This window comes from Dipodomys spectabilis, unplaced genomic scaffold (genome assembly GCF_019054845.1).
Source record: "Dipodomys spectabilis isolate Male_0828 unplaced genomic scaffold, ASM1905484v1 ptg000018l, whole genome shotgun sequence".
Classification (NCBI taxonomy): Eukaryota; Metazoa; Chordata; class Mammalia; order Rodentia; family Heteromyidae; genus Dipodomys; species Dipodomys spectabilis.
The window spans coordinates 3,832,206-3,859,441 of record NW_024870695.1 but is presented as its reverse complement, the minus strand read 5'-3'; the positions used below and the strand labels follow the sequence as shown (position 1 = coordinate 3,859,441).

Sequence of the window (27,236 nt, the reverse complement as noted above, 5' to 3'; positions counted from 1 at the left end):
GGAGATCCACCATGTAAGCCATGCCTCCAGACCATAATCTATTTTGGCTTAGAGAACCCCTTGCAAGCCCCTTGTGGGACAGGGCATACCTGCAGGGTCTCAGCTGTGTCCTCTGGTGCTTCCCAGTGGGGCGTTCCCAGTCATCCTGGCCTGGCACACTCCCCAGGGGGTAGCCTTGGGCTCCAGCTCTGTCCAGGCTGGGTGTGGCACAGAGCACAAAACCCCATTGGGCCCCCAGTGACTTTTCCCTCTCCTTCCAGCTGCTGAGACCTTTCTGAAGTAATCTAGGTCTGATTCCATCTTGCTACAGGTCCCAAGCCAGCTGCCTCTGTGGACCCCTGGGGAGTACCCACCACAGCCAGTACACAGTCTGTCCCCAAGAGCTCAGATCCCTGGGCAGCGTCGCAGCCGCCTGCCCCCAGTGCTGGGAAGACAACAGACGCCTGGGGCGCAGCCTCCGCTGCCAAGCCCAGCTCGGCCTCGGGTGAGCACCTCTCTCCCTCTGGCCCCGCAGGTTCCTGCCAGCAACTTCTCCCTGTGCCTGGCAGCAGTCTGTGGGCTGTGTTCACCTCCTCCCGCTTAGCAGCCTTTGGCTCTGTCCCCAGATCCTGAGTACTTGTTGAGACTGGGCATTCCCAAGTCCCTGGGTGTACCTGTACCCTCCCCAGGGGCTTCCTGAGGGGGTGAGGGAAAGGGGAGTTGCACGGGGCCTCTGCCACGGGTTCTGTCCTCACCCAGGGCTGGTGCTGGCTCTGGCACCCACTCGGGTCGCTCCCACACACTCTCACCCAGCATGCGGCATCCAGCTAGCTCAGATGTGCCTGCCTCATCACTGGCCCCTCGTGTTTTGGGTGGGATGGTAGAGCAGTCAGGAGCTAATGGTCAGGCTCCCTGCTCCTTCCCTTTCCAGCCTACCAGGAGGCCCGAGTCCATCCTGGCAGTCTCCTTTGCCCCTGAGACTTTTTTTTTTGGGGGGGGGTGCCAGTCCTAGTGCCTAAGCACTGTCCCTGAGCCTTTTTTTGCTTAAAGCTAGCATTCTACCACTTCTGGAAGTGCCAGAAGCTCCACTTCTAGCTTTTTCTGTGTATGTGGTACTTGAGGAATCGAGTTCAGGGCTTCATGCATGCAACGCAAGCACTCTACCACTGAGCCACATTCCCAGCCTGTCGCTGAGACTTGGTTCAACCTGAGGTGAGGTACTGAGAGAGAGCCCCAGCCTGACCCCGCAGGATGTAGACTGAACAAACGCCGTGCAGAGTTACGATTCGCCCTCCGTCACCGCCTCTTTGTCCCCACAGGGTCCTTCGAGCTCTTCAGTAATTTCAATGGTACAGTTAAAGATGACTTTTCTGAATTTGACAACCTGCGGACTTCAAATAAACCAGGTAGGTGAAGGGGGTCTCCACGGGGGCAGTGGCTTTAGAGTGATGCGTGGGGAGCCCAGTTTCATGCACCCTCTTTGTATTGAACTCACACACTTCCAGTGTGAAGTCACACAAGTCAAGGTCGAGTTTTTCTTTTGCCTTTTCCTTGTATTGAGCCAGTGTTCTGTCTTGGGGCTGTGCCTCCAGGTTAGCTACTGCTTACCCCTGGCTTCCCTGCTCTGGGTAGAGCCCACCTCAGGTCTGATCCATCCTGTCCAGTCTCCATCTGTCTCCCACTCCCCACTCCCCAGAGATTCTTCTCTCTCCAGACCCCTGCCTCTGGGCGTGCATGGCCACTCTCTTAGCCCTTCCTATGTGGCCATGTCTCCATATCCCTGCCCAGGAAACCCGGGTCTAGTCCAGAGCCTGCTTCCTTCCCTGGTCCCTTGGTTAGGGAGGACGTGGAAGGTACAAAGAGCAGGGGCCTAGGAGTAAAGGTGAGCTTGATAAGAGCAAAAGAAGAGGTCTAGGAGGGTGGGGTGCACATCACTGTGTGCAACGGGGATAGCCAGGTAACCTCTATCACGGCTTCACCTCTCAACCACACATAGCTACTTCCCTCCTTTCTCTTCTCCCCAGCTCTAGCCCTTGCCCTCATTTCCCACCTCCTTCTTCCCTCCTGCACTTCTCCCTTTTCATTTAGTGGCCCCCTCTGCTCCCCTCTTACAGCTGCAGCTACAGGCCTGGCGGGGCCCTGGTCTAAGGTCCAAGAAATCTAGCACATCTGGTCCCATCCCCTCAGCTCAAGGACACCCAGCCAGGAGAAACAGAGGCAGCTTTTCAGGGTCTGTCTGTGGCTACATTAAAGTGACGCCGTGGGGCTGGGAAGGTAGCTCAGTGGTAGAGCGCTCGCCTTGCATGCCTGAGGCCCTGGGTTCCATTCCTCAGCACCACATAAGCAAAAAGAAAAAAGCCGGAGGTGGCGCTGTGGCTCCAGTGGTAGAGTGCTAGCCTTGAGCTGAAGAGCTGAGGGACAGCGCCCAGACCCAGAGTTCAGGCCCCACGACCGGACCCCCCCCCCCAAAAAAAAAAAAAAGTGATGCAATATCCCACAAGTCTGCAGGACCAAGCTCAGCCTGACCTGTCCTGTGTCGTGTTTGTCCCTGTGTCCACCTCTGAGAACAAGCTTGGCCGTGGTGACAGGTTGACTTTAATAAAATATTCCCAGTTGTACAAGTAGTCCCATTTTAGAACATTTAGAAATGTTTATGAAAGAAAATGAATATTATCTGTAATCCTTCCACCTGCACCTGGCCCTGTGTGGCTTTCCGTTGTCTTTTTCTGAACTCTTAGCAGTCTTTTTTTGTTTAACTTGTCCCTCTGTCCCTGTCACAGCCCAGTCCTGTCCCCATCCTGATTTTTAGGCAAGAACAAATTATGGTTTTGATGATTAGAAAAACAATTTGGATGGGGCATCAGGGTCTCGGCTCATTCCTAGAATCCTAGCTATTTAGAAGGCTGAAATAAGATTACAGTTTGAGGCTAGGCCAGGACCCCCAACAAGTTTGTGAGACTCCTTCTTGATCAATAGCTTGTCATCTTACTTTCTTGGGAAGCATAAATAGGAAGATTGCAGTCGAGGCACATACCTGGAAGTGAGACCATGTCGCAAAAATGAGTATGAAAAGGGTTCGAACCATAGCTCAGCAGTAGAGCAGCCGTCTAGAAGTGTGAGTCTCTGAGTTTAAACCCCAGTACCAAAGCATATGTTTATATTTTTGCAGCCATAGTTAACTCTGTGGTTCAACAATAGCTTAATCATCACTTTGGGGAAGAACAATTTAGGTTGGTTTCAAGTTTTGCTCCAACAAATAATGCTGTGGTGACATCTTTATAATCAACTCTAAGTTCACATTTTACATGATTTTCTGGGCCTGGGTTCCTAGATGTAGGACACTGTCAGAGATCCTAAACAAAGCCGTGTGCATCCCAGCCGAGCCATCTCATGCCCGCCAGCCTGTCGGGACACCTACTGGCTGAATTTTAAACAATTTGCTTTCCTCGTATTATTAAGAAATTCATAGTCATTGTAGAAAATTTGGAAAATTCACATGTAAAATGATGTGTAAAAAAATAATTATCCATGCTTTGCCACCAACCCCAGATAGCATCTTGATATTTTGCACAGTTGTGCTAAACAGTACTCTTTGGATAATTTTCTTTGCCCGTCATTCAGTGTTTTTCTGTCCCTGCATTTTGCTGGTTGGTTATGTGGGTGCCCATGAAAGACTATGTGTCTCCATTCCGGGAAATGGGGAAGGGCACTGCAGGGCACACGTGGTCTTGCGCGTCACAGCTGCAGCATCAGGAGTGGCTGATACGTTGATGGGGTGGGCAGCATTTGGCGCATGGTCGCAGGCCCTGCCCCCTGCTCACTGTGCTTTGTCCTTGTCTTGCAGCTGAGTCTGGGGCCTCTATGCCATCCCAGAACAATGGAACCACAAGCCCTGACCCCTTTGAGTCTCAGCCTCTGACTGTTGCCTCAAGCAAGCCCAGCAGTGCCCGGAAAACTCCTGAGTCCTTCCTAGGCCCCAATGCAGCCCTGGTGAACCTGGACTCACTGGTGACAAGGCCCACCCCGCCGGCACAGTCCCTCAACCCCTTCCTGGCACCAGGTAGGCACAGGTCTGAGCTTTCTCTGACTGTGTAGCCAGATGCTGGCCCTGACTCTCACTTCTTGGGGCCCTTCCTTGTGTGCCCCAGCTGTGTGGCCTGCGGCTGGGAAGGAGTGGAGCCATCAGGAATGCTGTACTTCTCTGGGGCTGTGTGGGTGGACATGAAGCTGCTGTGTAAAGGGAAAGGATGTGGGCAGAAAAATTGAGAGCAATGAGCAGAAGCTGCCGTGGCTCACCCTAGCCCTGGCAGAAGGCTGGGTAGGCTGGGTGTATGTGGAGGTGGGCAGGATGCTAGATGAGGAAGAGCCAGTATCAGGGAACCTTTGTATCTGGGCTCTTCAGCATGAGTGGTCCTCTGGGGATGACAGACCACATTGCTATAGGACAGCCCCTTAGTGGCTTGGCCCAGGGTCCGGGGCCATTATAGCCTGGTTCTCTCTTCTTCCCATGAGCTTCACACCCATCACTACACAGAGCTCTGGGATGGTCCTCGACATGAGGATGCTTCTTGACCTCTAGGCTCTGACCCCCTTCGGCTCCTCTGGAACATCCTTTTCCTTTCCTTCCCACACCCCGGCTTAGGAGATGGCCCCCTCTAGAAGTCCTTCCTTCGTAAGGGCAGGAATGTTTCCCCTAAAAGGTGTCAGCTCTGACCTAGCCCCGAACCACAAGGGATCCACAAGGGAGCCCAGGGCTGTGCCCGTACAGCCTGGCAGGAACAGCAACCACTGGGCGTCTTAGAAGGATGGTTGGAGCACTCAGGCAAAAGACTGGACTTGGAGCTCCTGAGTTCCAGCCTGCCTTGAGGTCCTGATGTGGCCCAGAACTTTCTTGCCCCCTCAGCCAGGGCCACATGGCAGCTCCAGCTCTCTGTGGCACTGTGATGGGACAGATTTGTTGGCAAACCAAAATGGAGTGGGTTTGGGCAGGCCTTCTGGAGCCCAGGGCTGGAGCTAAGTGGTTGCACAGGAGGTCATGGGCTATCATTTTTGGAATTGCAAAGAACAGAGCTTCATTTCTGTCCCTTCCTAATGGGAGACTGTAGGCCCTGTGACAGACCCTGGAAGGAGGATCCCACCCCCCACCCCCCACCCCCCCGCCTACACACACACCTCATCTCCAGAGGTGACCGGAGCTGTCCCTGGTCAGGCATGACATCTGGCAACAGTAGGGTGAGAGAAGAGGACAGGTTGGAGACATAGCCGCCAACAGTGCCATGTCTTCTGACTTCTAGCTGTTTTGCCAACACATGAAAGAGGCTTCCTAGTATGTGTGGGGAGTATGATGGTACCAAGGAGACAGGGCTGATCAGCTTCCCAAGCTTTCATGGTGTCTGTATGTGGGTCACAGGGTGGCACATAGGCACTGTTGTTACAGAACCTTCTGGTCTTCCTGCCTTGCTGCTGCTGACAGCCTGGGCACCAGCTCTAGAGAGGGGCGGGGGGTCCCCAGGCCTGGCATGTTCTTGATATTGCTATATTCTTAGCTCTGTGTCCCTGGACAAGTTGTGTGCTCCTCTCTGCCCACTCCCACCTCCACCAGCGTTGAGGGTGGGGTGGGGTGAGGGAGGGGGTGTCCATGTGGTCAGTAGCCATTAGCCAATGTCTCCTATGAACCTGAGAGGTGCAATAGGACACAGTCCTGACCTGGGCTGAGGAATTGGGTGCACATTGGTGTTAGAGGTGCTTGAACCTTGCCTGGAGGGGCCAGTGCCTTCCCACCAGCTCAGCCTCTCCCCACCACTCTTTCCCCAGGTGCTGCGGCCCCGGCTCCCGTCAACCCCTTCCAGGTGAACCAGCCCCAGCCACTGACGCTTAACCAGCTGCGGGGGAGCCCTGTCCTGGGGAGCAGCACATCCTTTGGTTCTGGTCCAGGGGTGGAGCCCATGGTTGTGGCCTCCATGACCTCAGTGGCCCCACACTCAGCTCTGGGGGCTGGGGGCTCCTCTTTGACACCACTGGGCCCCACAACAATGAACATGGTGAGCAGCGTGGGCATCCCCCCTTCGGCAGCTCAGGCTTCCAGCACAACCAACCCTTTCCTTCTCTAGTGCTGGGACCCAGGACCTGCCCAGAGCAAGTGCTTGGAGCACCCCTGGGAGCACCGTTCCGGAGGACTCTGGGCAGGGGACTCTAATTTGTTGGGGGTGATGGCTGAGAGTGTGGTGGGTGGGTGGGGGTGGGGCTTTTTATTTCCAGCTTCCTGGTGAAAGGGTTGTTATAGCCAAGACCCTCCTAGCCTGAGCGGCACATGGGGGGGCCCCCCAGGCAGGCCCCTCTGCTCCTCCCAGCGCTCAGCTCCAACCCGGCTCCTCTGAGACCTTGGACCAGGAGGCCCAGTCGCCAGTGTTGCCCTCGCCCCAGCCTCAGCCCAAGGGTCCTTGAGACGCTGCCTAGCCCAGGACTTGGGATAGTCACCACTCGTCTTTGCCCCCACCACAGCCCTGGGGACCCCGCTGGCAGCCCTGGGTGTGGATGGGAAGACACACAGGCCCACTGGACACTGACCTTCGGGGAAGTGGCTGTGAGTCTCTTTACTTCTTTTGACTCCTGTGAGTTCAGAGTACACTACCACCGTGGACAACTCAAATTAAACCCACTAGAGCGAGCTTTAAAACTAATCTGAGCATAACCCTGCCACGTGGCTCTATGCTTGTACACGTTTGCACATATTTTGTTTAGTACAGTTTCATATTTGAGTTTGCAGAATTATCTAATAGTCTTTTTTTGGCTAATATTTTTATAACGTGGTTCTTATTTAACTGTCTAGTTTTGATAGAATTTACCAGGTCTGGCTGAATTAAGATCTTGGCACATGTCATTTTAGTGGTCTAAATTCTCTTATTTATGGTCTAATTCTTAAGAAAATTTTAAAAAGGAGAGATGTTTGGATGACAAAAATATGCCTTATGGAAAAACTAAAGCAAATTCTTTATAGGAAAAAATATGAGAATTTGATTACATGAAAACGATATTTAAACACACAATTCCAACAGCAACAAGAACTCAGCCTCCAGTTGCCTTTCCTCTCTCTGGCTCCCTGTTTTTGGAGAATTACCAAACCAAATGACTCTCAGTCTTTTGGGCTAGACCCCAAGAGAAGCTTTTTTCTTACCAATATACCAACATCCTGAAAGTTAAAGGAAAAAAAAAAATCTAACATATGAATGTGACTCTATAGTTTTTGTCAACTAATTCCCTTTTAGTGGGGCCCGCAGGGATCAACAGGGACTTCTGTTTACAGTGGATGGGAAGTGGGGAGACCATGAGTGCTGTGGCTTCACTCCCTGGCTCTCCTAGCTCCTTGGCTCTGTCCACGCTCAGGTTACTGGGGGGGATTGTGTGGAAATGGCGGGGAGTCTTTGCCCACAGTCCCTGGGAGGGTAGTCCCCACGTCTAGACAGGTGAGGGGACCAAGGCTGGCCCTATTCTGTCTTACTTGGCAGCTCCAGACCTAGGCTGCTGAGAACTAATCATCTCTTAATTGGGAGACAGAAAACGTCCATTCTCGCTTGGGATGGATTTTTAACAAACATGCACTAAGATTATTTCCCTGTCCCGACCTCCTGCTGTCCTCACCCTTCCCACTACTGTACTACAGTGTTATGTCCCAAATTACACAGCAGAGACTTACTTGTTCTCCCCAGGGAAGGGACAAGCCCTCAATGCTGTGTCCTGCCGCTTGTCTGGTGAGCATTCCTAGCTCACCTTGCAATGCGGACTTCTCACCTCCAGCTCCAAGGGCAGCAGGCCCTCCTACCAGCCCCTCTCTGGTTCAGAAGATCCGATCCTCAGCACCACACAGGAGGGGCTCCGGAGTGGTCTCAGGGCTACAGGAGGCCCCTCTGGCTGCTCAGGCCAAGTTCCTTACCAGCCACTCCTTCCAGGGCCTAGGCCTGGGCTGTGGCTCCCATGCCATTCAGGAAGGTTGGTGGCTGGGCTCCTCTGCCTAGGGGAAGGTAGATATGCCTGCCCAGGACGGTGCTTCCCCAAAACATGTGGGGCCTGGGCCACAGGCCAACACTCCAGAAACACTGCCTGGGTCCAGTGATTGTCCTGTAGCAGCAAGAGCCCTTCCTGATGGGACCGAAGCCCACACGCTGTCCCTGTTATCCACTGCACTGATCATGAAGCCACCGGCCACTGCCACGCGTGATATACATGCCACCGTGCCCCTCCTGATAAGTACCATGGTGAAAGAAGTCACCAGCTATGCCTCAGTCCCAGGGGCCAGTGGCTGCTTTTGAACTTGTGTTGACTGTTGATACTTATTTACTGTATAAATATAATTTATCATTTGTATCATGATGCGGTCTCCAGCTGTGTCCTTGCCCTACACACCTCTACCCATCTCCTGCTATGGGGAGGGGGCTGGAGAAGCAGCTTAGTCTGCAGTCGTGAGGCTCTATCTGGTGGAGGGGGTGTTGTCTTTGGGGTGCCACCGCAGGGCGGCTGCAGTGCTGTGGGTGCATGGCCGAGTGAGACTGGGCCCGGGGCTGTGGAGGCCTGCCCCAAGGTGGCAGTCACTTCTCAGAGGCCCCCTGTGCTCTGCTTCCTTGTGTGTTCCTGCCTGTCTCCTGTCAGACTTTTCTTGTGCCCTCTACTCACCAAACTCTCTTCCCACACACCAGTGGTCTCATTTGTATCCTGCCGAGTCTGTGGGGGCAGAGGTCTGCCCCTCATTCTTTCCCCTGATGATAACCAGCAGCCCAGCAGCGGTGAGTTACCCCAGTACCATAGGTGGAAGGTGCTGGAGCCCTTTGAGGTCACTTTATCAGCAAGGACCTGACAAAGCCAAGGATGTTGAATGTGTCCCTGGCCAAGTCCTAAGGCACAGGCATTGTCCAGGTCACATACAGGTCCTGGGAAGCACACTGCCCTCCAGACCTGGTCAGGTTCTTCATTTCTTTGCTTCCAGTCAGGTTTATGTACAAATAAATGACTGTGCTAGTGGGGCAGGAAGTTACTTTGGGCCCCTGCGGGGGAAGGGAAGCATCTCTTCCAGTGAGTCTTCTTCCTCGTGGACTGGGCTGATTTTAAGCATGATGCAGGTAAGAGCTGGACAGCTACATGTGGACTGGTCATTATGGCACTGGCTGCCGGCTCCCCACTTGGTAGTAAGTACCCCAGATGAGCTCTCAGACTTGGGTCACAGTGTAAGAGCACCATGTGTCCCACTGCCTGCCAGCCATTCTGAGCATCATGAATGATACTAATGACTGTTTCCAACTCTGAATCTTGAAGTGGTTTGTTACTCAGCAGTAGACAACAAGCACACAGAAAATTCTCACACAAGAGCCTGCCTTAATTCCTTATTGCCTTCCCCTGCTTCTCTTCTAGTGGTAATTCCACAGGGTGATCACCTGGAACCCCCTCATCTGATACTTACCATGAAGGCTGTTTGTTCAGATGAGGACTCATTTTTGCTTGGTTTTAATTGTTCAAATCAGTTTTCAATCTTTGCTTTCCATTGGAATTCTGTTTTCAGCCTCTTTTTTTTTTTTTAAATGTTGACCCATTGCTAAAATATGCAAGGATGATTTTAATTGTGCCTGTCCTAGGATTTTAACTCAGGACCTGGACACTTGTCCCTGAGCTTTTTTTGCTCAAGCCTAGCACTCTACCACTTGAGCCACAGCTCCACTTCCCTTTTCAATCTCTTAATGCCAGTTTTTTAGCTGCTTTTTATTATCTTTCATTTCTGCTCACAGACTGGCCCATTCTTTGTTGAGCTCATCTTTCCTGCAATAGCTTCCCAGATGCTGCAGACTACAGCCAACTTCCCTGGCACATCCTACCATCCATTCTTCCTCCCAGCACCCAGAGCTGTGAGCTCCACAGCCTCAGGGAGAATCTGCCTGCAGCTCAGTACAGTGAGTTGTAGCTGACATTCCTTTTGCTTTTGTTACTCTTCAACTAGTGTCCTACTTTTTGCCCCAGATGGTCTGGTCTGTGAATCCTCTTGTTTTGCATGAAGCTGGGGTGTTACATGCCAACATGCCCAGCTTTTTACTGTTTTGCCATGGAGTCTTGTGAACTTTTTGCCTGAACTGCCTTCATCTGCAATTTTCCTGATCTCAGCCTTTGCAGGAGCTAGAATTACAGGTGTGAACCATTATACTTGGCTCAAGCTACACAGAACTCACGTGGACTCCTCTCCCCGCAACACTAAGGACTTGGGAGATGTAGTGTTCCCATAAGACCAGGAGAGACACGAAACTGTGGACACACAGTTTTGTGACAGCAAGTAAGGGTGAACCAGGGACCATATGCCATAGCTGCCCTCCATCTAGATGGTCACACATGTCTACCCTGCTCCCCATATCCCTGGTATGCACTGGAGTTATCAGCCTCTGAAGTACGTCATGGTCTGTCATTGATGGGTAGAAGTAGATGACAGGTTTGTGCTTGATCAGAGCTGGGGTATGCATTGATCAAAACCTAGCCCATAGCATACCTAGAGACCTTTTGTAGATATAAATGTTCCCTCAAAAGAAGGCAGTAACTGAAAGTATATCAACCCCAGTTAATGCTAAGATGCTCCGTTTACCTTTTTACTGGAATTGAACTTGGGGCATAGTACTTGTAGTACTTGTCTGAAGTTTACTTTGGAATGCATTAAGCCCAGGATGGACTCAGGAGTATTTGGATAGATAGGAAAACACAAGTACAGTCCTTGTCCCTCAGTATCCTGGGGGATAGGTTTTCCCCCACCTCCAGATGCTTTAGTTCCTCGTGTAAATGGTGTGATGTGTGCATGTAACCCATGCATGTCCTCTTCGATACTGAGTCACCTCTAGGCTATGTGGGCAGTTACTGATGACCCCCTTCACCACCTTCCCCCTCCCCCCAAAAACAAAGGGCCATACACAATCGAGACAGTCACAATTTGTTTTCCTAGTATTTTTCATCTGTTGGATGTGGAACCTGTGCAGGGACATGGCCACAGTAGTCCAGATGGTAGAATGTGTTGTGTGGCGTTCACTATAAAGTTATTTCAACTTGCTCTCGAGACAGTTGAACTTTGGGGGAAATCGGTGAACATTAGAAGAGGATGGCTATTTGCCAGATAGCCATGGTGACAGGTTTGAATGGTCCTGAGGGCCAAGGCTTCAGGCAGTGACAGGCCAGTTGGCACGGGGCGAGGGGAGGGCACAAACAGAGGAAACAGGACTTCGAGATAGAGGCGCCCACGCCGGCCTCAAGTCCAGTTGTTTCCTGACCTAAGAGTCTGGAGGCTGGGGCTGACTGGAGGAGGACAGGGGTCTCATGCCTTCCCAAGGGGCAGCTGGGGACCCCAGGAAGATGGGGAAGTGGTGGTGGGGCCTGGAGGGAGTGCCAGGAGGGAGGAACAAGGGCAGAGTTCTGGAGAGAAGGTGTAGGGGGAGGGTCTGCTCCCAGGAGAGGTGAGAAAGGCCCTAAGCACGTGCAGCAGGATGTGAGCCCCAGGGCAGATTTCGGCTCACAGGACTCTCCTTTTTCCAAGGGAGGCTGGCATCACGGAGCACCGACACAGTACCAAGCACCGGGCAAGGTCCTACTTTTAAATCCATGCCCATTTTAGAGATGTTTTGAGGCAACAAGGCTCTGTAGCCCCAAGCAATAGAACCAAGGTGATGGTAAAGCTCTTTCCCTGTGGCCTCCTATACAGGGCGATGATAAAAGGGAGAGAAGGCAGTCCCAGGCCCGGGCTCTCTAAAAATATTTATTATATAAAACCCCACAGCTTTTTTTTACCACAGCCCACCCCAGCATCACACCAGGTCACACCTGAGGCCAATGGGTCTGTGGCCGACCTAGGGGGAAAGTTCTTGTGTATGTGGGAGCCACACAGCGCACCATCCAGACTCCGGAGGACAGCTGAGGCCTTCATGGAGGGATGCCTTGGGCAGGGCTGAGCCCCAGGATACTCTGGGGTCCCGTGTCATAGCCCAGCTTCCTCATGTCCTTGGTTACCACATTGAAGAGGAGGGTGACAAACCCCTGGGAGCGGACACGGGTCACTGGAGACAGAAAGGCGGCATCAGCCTGCTGGGCTGGGCAGACAAACTAAGGCTGCTCTAAGCCTCAGTGTTTCTCTGTAAAGTGGGGATGACAGTGCCCAGCCTGTGTTGAAAGGCTCAGTGCAACAGATATGGCGAGCTCTCTACTCCAGCAAAGCCCTCATCTGGGAGGTGGCTTCAGAGTTCTGGGGCTGCTCCAGTACTCTGCTTTCCAGGCTCCCAGGCACTGGGGCCCACCTCACCCCTCCCCAGGCTCCAGCCTGCCTGGCCAGGACAAGGGTGAGAGTATCAAACTTTTACCTTCTCGGCCTTCACCCTGAGCCACCACTTTGGGGTCTGTGTACTCGGGCCGGCGTCCCATGAACCAACTGGTAGGGAACACAAGAGAAGACCGGTGAGCAGAGCCCTGCCTGGCTTTAATCCTCAGCAACTCTCTCCTAGGAGGTAGGTCTGGGCAGAGCCTTCCCATCCTGTCTTGAGAGGTGAGGCTGGGCAAGGATGGGTGCCAGTGTGTTTCTTCTGCATCATGCAGTCAGCAGAGGCCCAGCAGGGCTTCTGGGAGGCCTCGGGTGCCTGCAGCCCTAGCCTTATAGCTAGTGTTCTGCTTCCCCAACCTGGTTGCCATGGGCCTGAGCCCTACCAATGAGAGCTGAGAGCAGCTTGGAGCTGAGTAAGGGATCAGCCTACACCCAGCTGGGAATCCCCAAAAGGTGACAGCTGATTTGTGGGTGGGCAAACAGGGCAATGTGACTCCCCAGCCTCCTCAGGAAGAAGGGCCTCACCCAGGAAGGGGCAGACTTAGGTTCCCAGCCTGGCAGGACAAGTCACCTCCCATCACTGAATCTTAATTTTGTCAACTAAAATAAGGATAATGATGGAGCTGTGAGGTGAAGGCACCCCCGTAGTGGCCATATAAAACCTCCCCCTTCCTAGCTAGGATGTGGCCTCTGGACATGGGTGACTCCAGTCACATGCGAAAGGCAGCTCCAGGCCCTGCTGCCAACTTACCTTCACTGCTCTGCAAATGCCTGGTGACAGGCCACAGTGTTGGTGTCGGAAGCAGGAGGTGCCCCACTTGGGCTCTGCCTCCAACACACCCGCTACAGCTGGAAAGAACAAGGTCTACTATCCCTAGCAGGTGGGTCCAAAGCCTTGCTTGGCAGCTCCCCCTGCATTCCTGGCTGCCCAGGGGTGGGGCAAGGTGCCCAGCCCTCTCCCCACAGCAACTCCAGGCAGGTCCTCTGCTAGTGTGCCACAGCCTACCCACCCCTGGCCCTGGTGGGGCTGGGGCCAGGCGTCCCCACCCACAATGCTGCGCAGGTCCCTGAGCTCAGCTCTTCTGCTCCCTCCACCACAGTGCCACAGGAGATAGTGGACACCAGTGAGGGAGCCCTGCTGACCAACCCCATCTGAGGAAGGGGGCGGACGGATAAACATGGAAGCTAGAGTTCCCCTAGCAGCTGTGCACTGCAGAAGCCACCACCTTCAGATACCGGGGGGGACTGAGGCTGCAGAGCAGTCTACACAAGGGCAGATCCCACCCTCCCATTTTTTATTCTCTCCTGAGTCTGCCAGGGCCACCTGTTCATCTGACTGGGCAAAGAGACTATCCAGAGGAGAATATTCTAGACATGGGTCTCAGGAACCCTAGGCAGGTGAGGTACGATCAGAGGGGAGGCAAATGGTGGAGAAACCAGCAAACCGATTGGGCTCTGGCATTCTGGCTTTAGTGAGTCCTAAGCACAGGCAGGTATGGCCTTGTAGAAATGTTGTCCTGGCTGCTGTACGAAGACTAGTGTGGAGGGGCAGGTGACAAGGGGCTGAACAAGTCCCCAGGGAGATAAGGTCCTAGTCCCTGGAAACACTGCAGTCTGATTGCCAGTAAAAGGTCTCTGTAGGTATCATTTAGTTTAGGGTCTTGTCATGTAGAAGTTAATCTGAATTACCCAGTAGAGTTCTAGTATAATAATACAAATGTCCTCATTGTACTGTTGGCCCATACCTGTAATCCTAGTAACTTGGGAGACTGATATCTGAGGATTGAGGTTCAAAGCCAGCCCAGGCAGACAGGCAGACTGAGACTATCTCCAGTTACAAAAATGCTGAGAGAACACAAGACTCCCAAGTTTAAGCCCTGGTGCTTGCACACATATGTGAAAAGATGTAATCCTATAAAGGAGACATGATTCATAGGAGGATGCCTGTGACCAGGGAAGCAGAGCCTGGAGAGATGCGGCCATAAGCGAAGGAAGGCAAGCATCCCTGAGATGCTGGAAGGGGTGGAGGTAGGGGAGACAGTGTCCCCCGCCAGGTAGAACAAGTGACAACCTGTGGACTCTCAAAGCCTTTCTGCTTCAAGAGTCTACTGGCATGCCCTGGCCCCTGCTCCTCTGATAGCCTTGGGGCTGGTGGTGTTACCTCCAAGTACCACTGGCTCAGGCCTCTGGCTAAGAAGCCTTTTCCAACCTGAGGCTCCCTGGGGAGCTCCAGGGCTAGGCCATGGCAGAATGCTGCCCCGCTTCTCTGAAGGGCACCATGTGGGCTCTAGCTGGGCCAGCTTCCACTCAGCAGGCCTCTGACTGGGTCCTACTCCCAGCCAGGCTTACAGGGGGCTGTTCCCTGGCTGCCACTGGGAACTACAGTGTGTCCTCATCCTCCCTGCATATTGTCCCTTTAGGGGTACAGTGGAGGCTTCTAGTGGGCCAGGCTGACAGGAACTCAGACCTACTTCCAGTCAGTTGTCTGGGGCCTGGGTGGTCCTTTAAGCTTCTATGCAGACGGGTAAGAGGTTTACCCATGAGTCTTACACTTGGGCTGCCTCCAGACTTCCAGGCCTTCCCCACAGGCCCCGTGTCCTGGCACAGCCGGACTTCCCCACACCCCTCACCCTACCTGCTCACCTCATACTGCCCACAGTGACCTGCTGCTCCTAATACACTAAGCAAGAGTTTGCTGACCCCATCTGGGGTGCTCTTGCCCAGATCTATGGCAGCCAAGTAGCTCCAGTTTAGTCCCCACAGAAGCCTCCTCCTCTCCAAGGCTCCCACAGGAGAGGCATCCAGTGGCTGTGTAACAGGTAGTCCCTGGATGACAGTTGTTCTTAGAAGTCTGGCTCCCATCAATGGGCCCTAACAGTACGTTATGTTGTGAGCATTTCTCCATCTGACACAAAGGACACAGAAGACTGCATAGCATTTTGTTGCCAGAATGGTGGCCCAAGCGAGCCCAGGGAATACGAGCAGCCCCACTCCCTGGGCCCATAGCGCAATTTCCATCTGTCCCCAGTAGGTGGAAGAGCCTGAACGTGGGGGGCTGGAATATGCTGGCCATTACCCATTAGGCCAGGAGAAACTCACCTTGTGAATTTCTGCAGTGTGGACGTGGATTCTGGCACAAACATGGGGATGGTCCTTCTGTACCTGAAGCACATTTTCACAGATTTGCTGAGTAGCCCACACAGGCAGGGTGGGAACAGGCGCAGATCGGGAGTGTGGCTGCTGCTGGGTCAGTCAAGATGCATGCCTGGCCTCATGGAATGAAGCTCTGCAAAGTCTGTCGTTTCCCAGCACAGATGTTTTTTGTTTTTGGTGCCAGTACTGGGCCTTGAACTAACGTCCTGGACAACTGTCCCTTAGTTTTTCTGTTCAAGGCTGTCATTCTGTTACTAGAGCCACAGCTCCATTTCTGGCTTTTGGGTGATTAATTGGAGATAAGAGTCTTACAAACATTCCTGCCTGGGCTGACTTCAGACCTCAATCCTCAGATCTCAGCCTCCTCAGTAGATACGATTACAGATGTGAGCCACTGGCACCCAGATTTTGGCTCACTTCTTGGCCTCCTCTCCTGGTGTCTGGCCAGCAGCCTTAGCCTGGCATCTACCTGAGTCTCCTCCCAGATAGAGGCCACAGTCACCTGACTTCCTCCACTGAACTGACCCAGGGCATGGTTGGCTGGAGCCCAAGATGGAAGAGGATAGGCAGCTGTCCAGGGACCCTGGTCCCATAGCCAGCAAGGGACAGGCTGCAGTCCAGGGACCACATCAGAGTGAGGACCTACCGGCCAGGTGAGAAGGGCACATGCACCGCTCCGTAGCCTCGAACCACATCATTCCCAAACACGTCTGGTCCATATACGCTCAGCACAATCTGTGGCCCTTGGAAAGGACAAAGCAGGGGTTGGTACATGGGGCAGGGATGATACAGGCAGAAGCAGGATGCAATGCATCATGGGATGGTATCTTTTGCACTGGGAGGAGCAGGCTTGGGGTAGTGGGGACAACAGGATGCTGACCACCCTGCTATTTCCTGTTTCCCTGGTAGCCTGGTGGGCACTCTCCGCACTCCAACTCAGCTGTGGTGACAAGGCCAACCTGCTGGCCATTGCAACACACTCAGCAGACCCTGGAGCCCTGATGCCAGGCAAGGTCCCAGCTGTGGTCAGAGCCCGCTCCCTACTTCCTGCCTGCCTTCTTTGATGGAGGTGGCCACACTGGAGTATGAGCATGGGCTTTAGGGCCAGAGAAAGCCAGACCTCCCAGGAACATTGGCTTGAAATAATAATTACAACTGTTTCCTATTAACATCCAAAGAGGCCATTAGGTGTCTGTGCGTGTTTCTTTGTCCTCTCTGAGAGCACAGATCACCACAAGTGGCAGGTCACTAGGGAGGGTCACTACTAAGTGACTTCAGGGAAGTTACCTAACCTCTCTGCAAGCAAGCAAATCAAATAAGCACAAGCTCTGAGTTCAAAATCCAGTATGGCCCAAACACAACAACACACTCCTGAAACAGCCTAATAATCAGGAAGTGCTCAATGAAGGTTTAAGAAGTTTGTACTCTCCCATCACTCTTCCACCAAAGGTAAACATAATTCAGATTTTTTTCAGAGTCTCATACTTGCTAGGTAGACACACTACCACTTGAGTCATGCCCATTTCAGCATTTATTTTAAAGTTCTCACTTTTTTTTGGATGGGGAGGGGGAGTCTTACCTACTGTCTCTTAAGTGCCTGGGCCATAGGTACATTCCACTATACCTGGCTTATTGATTCTGATGAAGTCTTAATAACTTTTTCCCCAGGCTGGCCTTGAGTCTCTACCTCTAGACTAGCTGGGATTATAAGTATCACAGTTGTAGCCAGCCTCTTTAAGTCAATGTTATGTTAGTAAACTTCACTCAGTTTTAACACACAGGGCTTGTTCCCTTTCATGATCATGCTGATGGGAAAAAGCAGCTGGCCCTCCTTCCAGAGCTGGTTCAAACATGACAGAGTCAAGTCACTGTTGTACAGGCTCCTGGCACACATGTACATAGCACAGCTGGCCATACAAGAAAGTCATACAGTTTCTTTCATGCGATTGTTTCTAACACATTTACAAGATTATTTCTTTGTTGCTTTGTATGTCCCTCCCCCACAGTATAACCCCTGCTTTCACTGTATTTGATGTTGGTATAATTTGTGGAGGGGAAGGGGAAAAACAAGTCATTTAAATAGGGATACAGGTTACCCATTGCAACAATGAGAAGTACAAGTCCTTATGTCGAAAAACCAACTTTACAACTTTGGTGGGGGAAGGAGGGGGCGGGGAGGAAGGGATAAGAAGGGGAAACAAAGGAGGAGGCTACAATGCTTGATAAGAAATGTACTCATTGGGGCTGGGAAGGTGGCTCAGTAGTAAAGCGCTTGCCTTGCATGCTTGAGGCCCTGGGTTTGATTCCTCAGCACCCATAAGCACCCATTGGTACTGTGGCTCACGTGGTAGAGCGCTAGCCTTGAGCTGAAGAGCTGAGGGGCAGTGCCCAGGCTCAGAGTTCAGGCCCACGACTGGACCCAAAATAAAAAAAAAGAAATGTACTCATTATCTTGCCCATGTAATTGTAAACCTCTGTACAGTATTTTCACAATTAAAAAAAAAAAAGAATTTGAATAAGAAAAAAAAAAAGTCATACAGGACTGTGCTCAGCTCTGCAAGGTCCTACCACACTATGCTTCTATAACCCCATACTTTGGCATAGCAATCCTGCCATTTGTGCATGCTAGCCAAGTGCTGTTATCTCTGAGGTCTGTGGGCCTCCCAGTCACCTCTTGGGGACTCAGCAAACACCCAGAGATGAAGTGATTGGGGCACATGTCTGATTTTTATTTCTCTCCTGGAACTTAAGCTCTGGAAAGTCTCCAGTACTTTGCTAGCTCTTTAGCACCTTCATGAGTTGGTTTTTGGCTTTGCTTTTCAGTCTTTCACTCCTCTCTCCCAGATGTCCTCGGCAGGAGGTTGGGCCAACTGGCTTGAGCACTGCCCCGGGAAACCTACAGAACTTTATCACTCCTGGATGAAGAGAGCAGGGTGGAAGTCCCCGCCCAGGGACACTACCAAGCAGCCTGCATTCCAGACCCTGTGTGCCTGGGAAGCAGTGCCCAGGCAACTTGCAGTAGGAAGGCCCAGGTCATGCATGAAAGCAGACAGGCCTGCATTCAAGTATGTACTCAGCTTCCAGATGTGAAGCTAGCAGGAAGGACATCACTGTTGAATAGAGGGAAAGTAAGGGAGAGAACTCTAGGGAGCCAGTAGGTAGGATAAGAGCTTCGACAAACCCACACACCTTCCTAAACTCAGAAAGCCTGAGCCCATGTGAACTCAGCAGGCATAGCACAGAGGTTAGGAGCCACCAGACAGGGCAGGAAGCAAACATGTCAAGCAAGGAAGTCCTTGGTAGGGAGGTGAGACACAAGGTAGGGAAGGCACAGGCACAGAGAAGAGGGTGAGCAAAGGCTCAGAAGAAAGCACTTGGGGACTGGCACAGGAGGAACCAGTGCTGGTCCTGGTTAGAGTTCAACATGCTGTGGGAGGCTGGGACAGAGTCAGGTTTCCAGGCTGAGCAGCCGCAACCCTGTGCACCTGGCTCCAAGGCTGCCCAACCTTCACAAGCATGGCAAACGGCAGAGGTCAGGTGCACAGCATGAAGAAATGAACTGGGGTTCAGGGGGGGTATGAGAAAGAAGTGGGCAGGAGGCAGCAGGGGCACCATGGAGAGCTCCCCACTCTTAGGGCCTGACTCACAGCCATAGGGGTTGGTACTTTTAAAGGTGACGTCGATGGGGAAATTCCACACCAGTGCCCGCCGCACATCTTGGCTCTTGGATGCGATTTGTGAGATGCCCTCCTCAAGACCCTGTGGGGACAATTGGGGGGGGGGGGATGGCGGTCAGCTGGTCCAAGTTCCTCTCACTACTCTCCTTACATTGAGAGGCAATTGTTGGAGGGCTGTTTGCTTCTACTGAGACCAGATATTCCAAACAGAACTAAGGGATGCAGAGTACTCTTAGATCTGCCTCTTTTTTGTTTTTGTTTTTGTTTTTTTAAGCCAGGGTATTGCTATGTAGCCCAGGCTAGCCTCAAACTCACCATCCTCCTGCCTCAGCCTCCTGAGTCCTGGGATTACAGATATATGCCACATGCCTGGTTTAGATCTGGTAATTTAATGCATTCTCTCTAGGGTGTGACAAACCTGGGAGGTCACCCCTCTTGCCCCCAAAGGAAGTGGCAGTAACAAGGTTTATAGGTTCTTGTATGACCAGTCTCTCCCAGATCATCCCATCAGCACACATATGTATTTTCTCTACCATGCACACAAAAAAATCCACTCCTCTACTTGCCTAGTCATTCTCCCTGGAAGAGCTATCCATTCATGGGTATGGCTGCCACGCCTCTGTGCTGTTCTCACAACCCACTGCTATGTGACTACACGCTCCTCCTACCAAAGGGTTCATACAAATAAAGTATCCTTGGACCCAATACTGGCTTTTCTACCCTCATTTTACCTGATCTACCTGCAGTGTCTGACAGAGCAGGTCACTTTTGGAAGTTGATCCTCTCTTTCATTCACTCATGAGATGTGATCTATATAGAAGCCCAGGCTGACCTTAACCTTGGATCCTCCAGCTCAGCCTTCCAAATGTTGGAATTAGAGGTCTACATCACCACATTCAGCTAACCTGCTTTTTCTTTTTTCTCTCTCTTCTCTCATTTTGGTGGTTCTGGGTGTTGAACTCAGGGCTCTCACTTGTGAGGTAGGTAGGACTCAACCTTAGTCTGCTTTTTATTTTTGTGCTGATCTTGGGGCTTGAACTCAGGGCCTGGACACTGTCCCTAGCTTCTAGGCTAGTGTCTAAACTAGTATACTACCACTAAAGCCACAGTTCTACTTCCAGCTTTATTTTTTGCTAGTGAATTGAAGATAAGTCTCGTAGACTTTTCTGCCCAAGCTGGCTTTGAACTGTGATCCTCAGGCCCCTGAGTAGCTAGGATTAAGGCATTAACCACGGGCTCTTGGCTTTTCCTCTGCTTCTTGGTATGCTTTCTTCCGTTGGTTTCCAAAGCACTGGTCTCTGGAGCTTTCTTCCTCTTGGGGTGACTCCCAAGGCTCAGTCTCTGGCTGCTTCTCTACCTGTACCTGGTAATCCCACTGGTTTCTGACCTCTCTGAGCCCCAGGTCATCATCCCCACTTCTCCTACATCTAGCCTTGTATCTCCACCTGGCTGTTGAGTACATGTTGTTGGATCAGGCAATTCTGAATCTGCTCATGTGCAGTCTTCTTGTGGTACCAACACCTATGCTCCCTCAAGGGACTCAGGAGAAATCTGGTATTCTTCACGCCTTTCTCTCACATCCCACATCAGTCCAGCAGGAAAACTAGTCTTGGCATAGAAGCCAGAGGGACCTTTAAAAAGTCAGGCTGTGTGGCACTGCCTCCCTGCTAGGATATGGGGTGGACATGAGCCAGATCCAAGGGTCAGGGGCCTCAGAGGTTGGGCCTGCCTTGGGGGAGGCGGCTTCCAGAACCCTCCTCAGCCACCTGAATTTGGTGACCTTGGAGAGCCAAGCCAGCCCTGCCAGCCCCGCCTTGCTTCCAGATATATCCTCTGGGGCCTCTGGACTGTCTTTCACAGTCTTCCTCCCTCTCCTCCCCCCCCCCCCACCTGCCTTTTTCTGCAGGCTCTGTGTATCCCGGGCAGGGACAGAATAAATGTTTGTCTGGATTTTAGATTTTTTTCAGTTTGTGGTGCTCTTGAGGATGGCTGAGACCTCTGTATACCCCATGTTCTTGTGGCCAGGAAGAGGAGAAATGGAGATGGTGATGGCCATCATTAAAAGCAGCTTTAGGGGCTGGGAATGTGGCTTAGTGGTAAAGTGCTTGCCCTAGCATGCATGAAGCCCTGGGTTCAATTCTTCAGTACTACACAAACAGAAAAAGTCAGAGTGGCACTATGGCTGAAATAGTAAAGTGCTAGCCTTGAGCAAAAGAAGCTCAGGGACAGTGTCCAGGCCCTGAATTCAAGCCCCAGGACTGGCAAAAAAATAAAACAAAAAAAACAGTTGTGGCCTTTGGCACACCACCCTTGCTCTGTCTGGGGTCTGTATTTGAAACAGCCTGGATACCTGGATGGCTTGTGACTGCAGCCTGCTCCATCCTGAGGGACCAAGCTGTCTCTAGGACTGGGTGAGGGTAGAGCTGGTTTCTCAGTACCTGCTCTTTGTGGATCCAGCTATGCAGAGCAGGTGCAGAGATGGCTACCAGGAGGTGCCGCTGTCTGCTGTGGTCTAAGGGGAGGGGCTCACGGCTGAAGCAGAAAATGCAGTGATTGTGTGCATAGAGCTCTACCTGACTATGCTGAATGTATCCCCACGTGTCCATATGCTCACTTTGTAGGGTCAGCTAGCAGGCCCACTGGCAATTAGGCATGAGTTGACATTTCAGGAGCCAAAGAGCCTTATGGACGAGGAGCTCCCATCCCAGTGCCCAGGTGGAAGGCTGAGGTCAGGATGCTCGAGCGCACAGCTATGAGGAGGCACTGTGCCAGCTGGTCACTCAGGCTTCTGCCGAAGGCCTCAGGGGTCAGGGTCAAGGGCTCTCTCAGAGACTTCCTGATCTCTGCAGGAAATGGCTTTCCTATCCAGGCCCAGGATCTAGAATCTCTCCAGAGTTCTGGAAATCCACACTGGAGGATGCACACTCCCCTTGGGGGGTGGGGGTCCTCGACCAAATCAGGTCATCTCACCATCAGGGGCTGTTCTTAAGAACAAGGTACCTGTACCTCAACCTTCTGTAAGAGGCGTTTTATAAATTGCCAGTGTATTCACACACACAAAACAGGCTATGTGCTGGTAGCTCATGCCTTGTAATCATAGCTACTCAGGAGGCTGAGATCTGAGGATCACAACCTGCCAACCATGTGGACAAATCCAACAGACTCTTATCTCCAATTTACCAGCAAAAAGCTGGAAGTAGAGGTGTGCCTCAAGTAGTAGAGTGCCAGCTTTGAAACTAAACAACAAAAAACTCCACCTTACTGAGAACTGGATGCTGGTAGCTCACCCCTATAATCCTAGTCACTAAGGAGGTAACCACTAAAAAGCCAAAGTGGAGCTGTGACTCAACTGGTAGAACAAAAAGCATTGAGTAAAAACAGCTCAGGGACAGTGCCTAGGCCTTGACTTCAAGTGTCAGAACTGGCACAGAAAAAGAGAAAAAGAAAAAAAATCCTAAGTGAGAGCTCAAGGCCCTCAGTTCAAATCCCAGTATTAGCACAAAACACAAAACAAAAAAAAACAGGAGTTGCATCCCATTTTCCTGTGTTTTAAACCCTCTGATAGAGCCAGGCATGATGGTGGTGAATGCTATAGTGCTATCACTTTAAAGGCTAATGCAAGGAAATTATAAATTCAAGGCTAGCCTGGAATACATGGTAAGACTATGCCAAAAAAAAAAAAGGGGGGGGGGGGCGGGCACCGGTGGCTCACGCCTGTAATCCTAGCTACTCAGGAGGCTGAGATCTGAGGATGGTGGTTCAAAGCCAGCCTGGCAGGAAAGTCCGTGAGAATCTTATCTCCAATAAGCTACTCAGAAAACCAGAAGTGGTGCTGTAGCTCAAGAGGTAGAGTGCTAGCCTTGAGCTGAAGAGCTGAGGGACAGCGCCCAGGCCCAGAGTTCAGCCCCCATGACCGACCCAAAAAAAAAAAAGGACAGAACCCCAAACACCCAAATCCCATCACCCCAAGATAAAATCCTGGTCTTTGCTCTACCAATTGAGCTCTACATCCCCATAGCTTGCTAGTTCCTTTAGCCACCTCCTCATTGTTCACTCTGTTCACTGGCCACAGTGGCCTCCTTGCTGTTTCTTAGACATGTCATCACCTTCTGTCTCACTCAGGGTCTTTGCACTATCTCTTCCTTCTCATTAAGAAGTTCTTTGCATGGGGCTGGGAAGGTGGCTCAGTGGTAGAGCGCTTGCCTTGCATGCATGAGGCCCTGGGTTCGATTCCTCAGCACCTCATAAGCAAAAAGAAAAAAGCCGGAAGTGGCGCTGTGGCTCAAGTGGTAGAGCTCTAGCCTTGAGCTAAAGAGCTGAGGGACAGCTCCCAGGCCCAGAGTTCAGGCCCCATGACCGGACCCCCCCCCCAAAAAAAAAAAGTTCTTTCCATGACTTTGACATAGTTTGTTCCCTTACTTCCTTCAGGTTTTTATTCAAAAGTAACACAGTGGCCTTCCCAGGCCATCTCATCTAGATTCTAGCCTCCTTTTTCTCCATCTCTCCTGGTTCCTTACTTATCATTAGCTAACGCACTAGAATATGTGCTGCTACTTATAGAACACACACTCTAGGATCTGGGGACTTTTGTCTGGCTTTGCTGGTTGCCCAGCAGTCTCAATAATAGTATGCAATGAATGGTTAGTGGAAAGTTAAGTGTTAACTTATCAGTTGTGGGATTGGAGTCATGGCTCAGGTAGTAGAGCACCAGCCAGTGAATAAAAGCATCAGACACAGCCGGGCGCTGGTGCCTCACGCCTGTAATCCTAGCTACTCAGGAGGCTGAGATCTGAGGATCGCGGTTCAAAGCCAGCCCGGGCAGGAGAGACTGTGAGACTCCTATCTCCAATAAACCACCAGAAAACCGGAAGTGGCGCTGTAGCTCAAGTGGTAGAGCACTCGCCTTGAGCTGAAGAGCTGAGGGACAGCGCCCAGGCCCAGAGTTCAAGCCCCCACAACCGACAAAAAAAAAGCATCAGACACAGTTCAACTCCTGATCTTGAGCCAAAAAAGAAAAAAAATGTACATATGATATATACACATACATATTATATGTATGTTGTATAGATGAGGAAGCAGGCTCAGGGAAGCTATCTAAATTAGGTCTATTTATTTATTTATTTATTGCCAGTCTTAGGGCTTGAAATCAGGGCTTAGGTACTACCCTTTTACTCAAGATTAGTGTTCTGCCACTTGATTTTTAGTGGTTAATTGGAGTCTCAGACTTTTCTGCTTGGGCTGCCTTTGAACTGAAATTCTCAGACCTCAGCCTCTTGAGTCGCGAGGATTATAGGATTATTATGAGCTACCAGAGCCTGGCTAGGCCTCCTTTTTGCAAACTGATGTACAGACTGAGAAAGACCTTTGTGAACAATAACATGTGGGTCCCACAACCTCTTCCCTTCTTGGGGTGATTCCAAAAGCCTTATCAGGAGAGCTCTCTTCACTCACTCCCCAGGGTGTTCTATCTTGGCTGCAAAGAGGCCAAGTGGGAGGGGATGGCTCAGAGCACCCATAGTTCCAGCCACTTCCAACCATGTGTTCCTTTTGGCTAGCCCATGTAAACACACAGTGAGCAGGGAAGCCCAGTGGTGGCTGTATTCTCTACTCCAGATTTTCTGGAACAAACTTCTATCTGGGTCCCCTCTGACCTCAGTGTCTACCTCTTGTTTGGCTCTGGAAGGGAAAGGAATGGTGTGAAGGACACCTTCAGAAACCCCAACAGTTACAAAAGGCCAGGAGTAGTGGAGGAGAACCCAGCTTACCGCAGTAGGGGCCCAGTCCTGGCCGTACACAAAGCAGTATTTGCAGTACAGATCATCGTACTCTGGAAACTGCAGAAAAAGCACAAGAGATCATGTTTACTGTGATTCAAGCTGAGGCCCATGTGCTGGCCAGGCAAGTGGTAGATAGGAATTCTGGTCTTGAGATACCTGGGGAAAAACTTAAGGATAGAACTCAGCAAGTGCTGGGGCCTGAGGATGGGAAGCATCTGAGGGAGAGTCTCAGGCACCTACTGCACCTGGACTGCTCCCTCTGACAGATGTCCTTCTCATTCCATCATCTGGCAGATTCCTAACCTTTAGGAACCTGTCCTGGCTCCTAGGCTAGCTTAGATGTCATTCCATCTCCATGATTCCCTCGGAATGCCTGACAGCTTTTTTTGGGGGTGGGGGGTGGGAGTGGGAGGGGTGTCGGTCGTAGGGCTTGAACTCGAGCTCTTCAGCTCAAGGCTAGCGCTCTACTACTTGAGCTACAGCACCACTTCCGGTTTTCTGGTGGTTTATTGGAGATAAGAGTCACGGACTTTCCTGCCCAGGCTGGCTTTGAACTGCATCCCTCAGATCTCGGCCTCCTGAGTAGCTAGAATTACAGGCACCCAGCTTGCCTGACAACTTTATTACATTGTTACAAAGGTACCTGTAAAGGTACCAGGCCTTTCTGTATCTTCAGCGCGTGGGCCACAGGGATGGGCATGGATGAAATCTAAGGAAATGGTGCCGGTGTAAAGTTGGAGAATCCGGGAAGCCAAAAGGAAGGATCATATACAAGGATAGGACGAGCGCAGGTGGGTCATGCCTGTAATTCTAGCTACTCAGGAGGCTGAGATCTGAGGATCGCGGTTCAAAGCCAGCCCGGGCGGGAAAGTCCGTGAGACTCTTACCTCCAATAAAACCACTAGAAAACTGGAGGTGGCGCTGGCCTTGAGCTGAAGGGACAGCGCCCAGGCCTCGAGTTCAAGCCCCACGACCGACAAAAATAAATAAATAAAAAGCTACGAGGACAGGATAGAGCTCGAAGCAGAGCAGGAAGGAGGTCCCAGAGCAGCCAGCCCTGCTGGGAGCCCAGAAAAGAAGAGGGCAGATGTCTGGGGCACCAGGCTAACGTGGAGGTGGATACACTGGGTGCGTGGGGCGGTATGCGAGATGAGCTGGTAAGGCAAAGACAGCTAGGGAGCGTCGGGATGGCAGAGCGTTACCTAAACCAGCAAATGATAGAAACGCCATCCACAGATCGCACCGGGCCCACTTCTTTCAGCCAAGTCTTCCCAGCTGTGAAGTGTGTTGGCTGAGCCTCGTTACTCCTGCCGGTGGCTCAATTAAGTGGACACGATGCAAGCAAGGGAGCCAGGAGCCACAGGCGTGGCCGAGGGCAAACTCGGCATCACCCCGAAACTTCTCCACGCACGTCTGTCACACCTGCACGTTAGGGCCGCGGCAGGCGCCAAACTTCTCTCGTGCTGGTGCTCCCGCGCCCGGCCGACAGGCGCGAAGGAACGGCAAGGCTCTCTACAGCCCCGCGGAGTGGAGGGAAGGGACCCCGGCGAGGTGCCTGGCTGCTCACCTCGGCGCTCTCCACCTGCCCGTTGACCATGAGCAGGAAGACGCTGGGGCCGGCTGCAGCCATGGTTAAGAGTGCAGGCCCGTGAGGGCCACGCAGGGCGCACGCGCGGTTGCTGAGAGGACCTGGGATTGCCTTGGAAACGGACGGCGAGGCGCAGGGGACACACCTAGCCGCGGCAATTTCGCGTGCGTAAGTGCTAAGCGTGCTCAGGAGGCGGGGCCTGGGGGGGCGGAGTTGCGCGGCCGGCTTTGCTCTCAGGAAACGTTCGCGGGCTACACTAGTCGTACAGATAGATCCTAGCCCCAGCGAATGTGTGTCACCGCCGCTGGCTTGACAAGCGCGGAGGCGGAAAGGAGCCGGGTTATGGAGAACAGAAGCCTGATTCAGGCCTACCGGAAGCCACGGCCGAAACCCCACGCCGCCACTAGGTGTCGCTGCGACCCCGCCGAGGGTGGGGGTGGGGGGCGAGGAAGGCGGTGCGGAGCGAGGCCCCGGGGCGCGCGGCAGGTCCACCGCCACCGAGCGCGCTGGGCTAAAGCTGGGACACCCCAGCTTCGGAGCGGGGAACCCGGCTGGGGCCAACTAGCCTGTGCCTCGGATGAAGTGTTAGCGCCTTTGCCGCTTTTGAGACTCCTGCCCTCTGAAAAGCTGATGAAGGAAACTTGATGGGGGCTTCGAGAACCCTTACAAGCTACCCTCCAGTTGAAGCTGGGGAAACTGAGGCCCGTAGCGGGGCTCCGCGCGGCGTCCGGACACCCAGCGGA

The 27,236-nt window shown here is 52.2% G+C and overlaps 2 protein-coding genes across 6 annotated transcripts in view; one reads left to right on the top strand and one right to left on the bottom strand.

Annotated features, from left to right (window-relative positions):
- Positions 1 to 8,346, top strand: part of Epn2 (epsin 2) — an 82,861-nt gene extending 74,515 nt beyond the window's left edge. For all 5 annotated transcript variants that reach the window (XM_042673583.1, XM_042673586.1, XM_042673572.1 and 2 more), the window contains 4 exons: positions 311 to 484; positions 1,299 to 1,385; positions 3,824 to 4,039; positions 5,794 to 8,346. In XM_042673583.1, the coding sequence (XP_042529517.1) occupies positions 311 to 484; positions 1,299 to 1,385; positions 3,824 to 4,039; positions 5,794 to 6,089 (773 nt within the window). In that variant the 3' untranslated portion in view covers positions 6,090 to 8,346. The remainder of the gene's footprint in view (positions 1 to 310; positions 485 to 1,298; positions 1,386 to 3,823; positions 4,040 to 5,793) is intronic.
- A 3,377-nt stretch (positions 8,347 to 11,723) lies between these two features.
- Positions 11,724 to 26,614, bottom strand: B9d1 (B9 domain containing 1). The gene is made up of 7 exons (XM_042673589.1): positions 26,473 to 26,614; positions 24,894 to 24,962; positions 19,099 to 19,210; positions 16,098 to 16,194; positions 15,398 to 15,460; positions 12,342 to 12,409; positions 11,724 to 12,041 (listed from the first exon to the last, which is right to left on the bottom strand). Exons 1-7 carry the CDS (start codon positions 26,533 to 26,535, stop codon positions 11,908 to 11,910), a joined length of 606 nt encoding a protein of 201 aa, XP_042529523.1. The 5' UTR covers positions 26,536 to 26,614; the 3' UTR covers positions 11,724 to 11,907.
- Positions 26,615 to 27,236: the final 622 nt, after the last annotated feature.

Excerpts from the sequence above, each read along its gene's own strand:
- B9d1 (XM_042673589.1), bottom strand. The coding sequence starts at position 26,535 with ATGGCTGCAGCCGGCCCCAGCGTCTTCCTGCTCATGGTCAACGGGCAG. Across the intron at positions 19,211-24,893 it reads AGGACTGGGCCCCTACTGCG|GGTCTTGAGGAGGGCATCTC; the intron begins GTAAGCTGGGTT and ends TTGTCCCCACAG. Across the intron at positions 15,461-16,097 it reads GTGCCCTTCTCACCTGGCCG|GTACAGAAGGACCATCCCCA; the intron begins GTAGGTCCTCAC and ends AATGTGCTTCAG.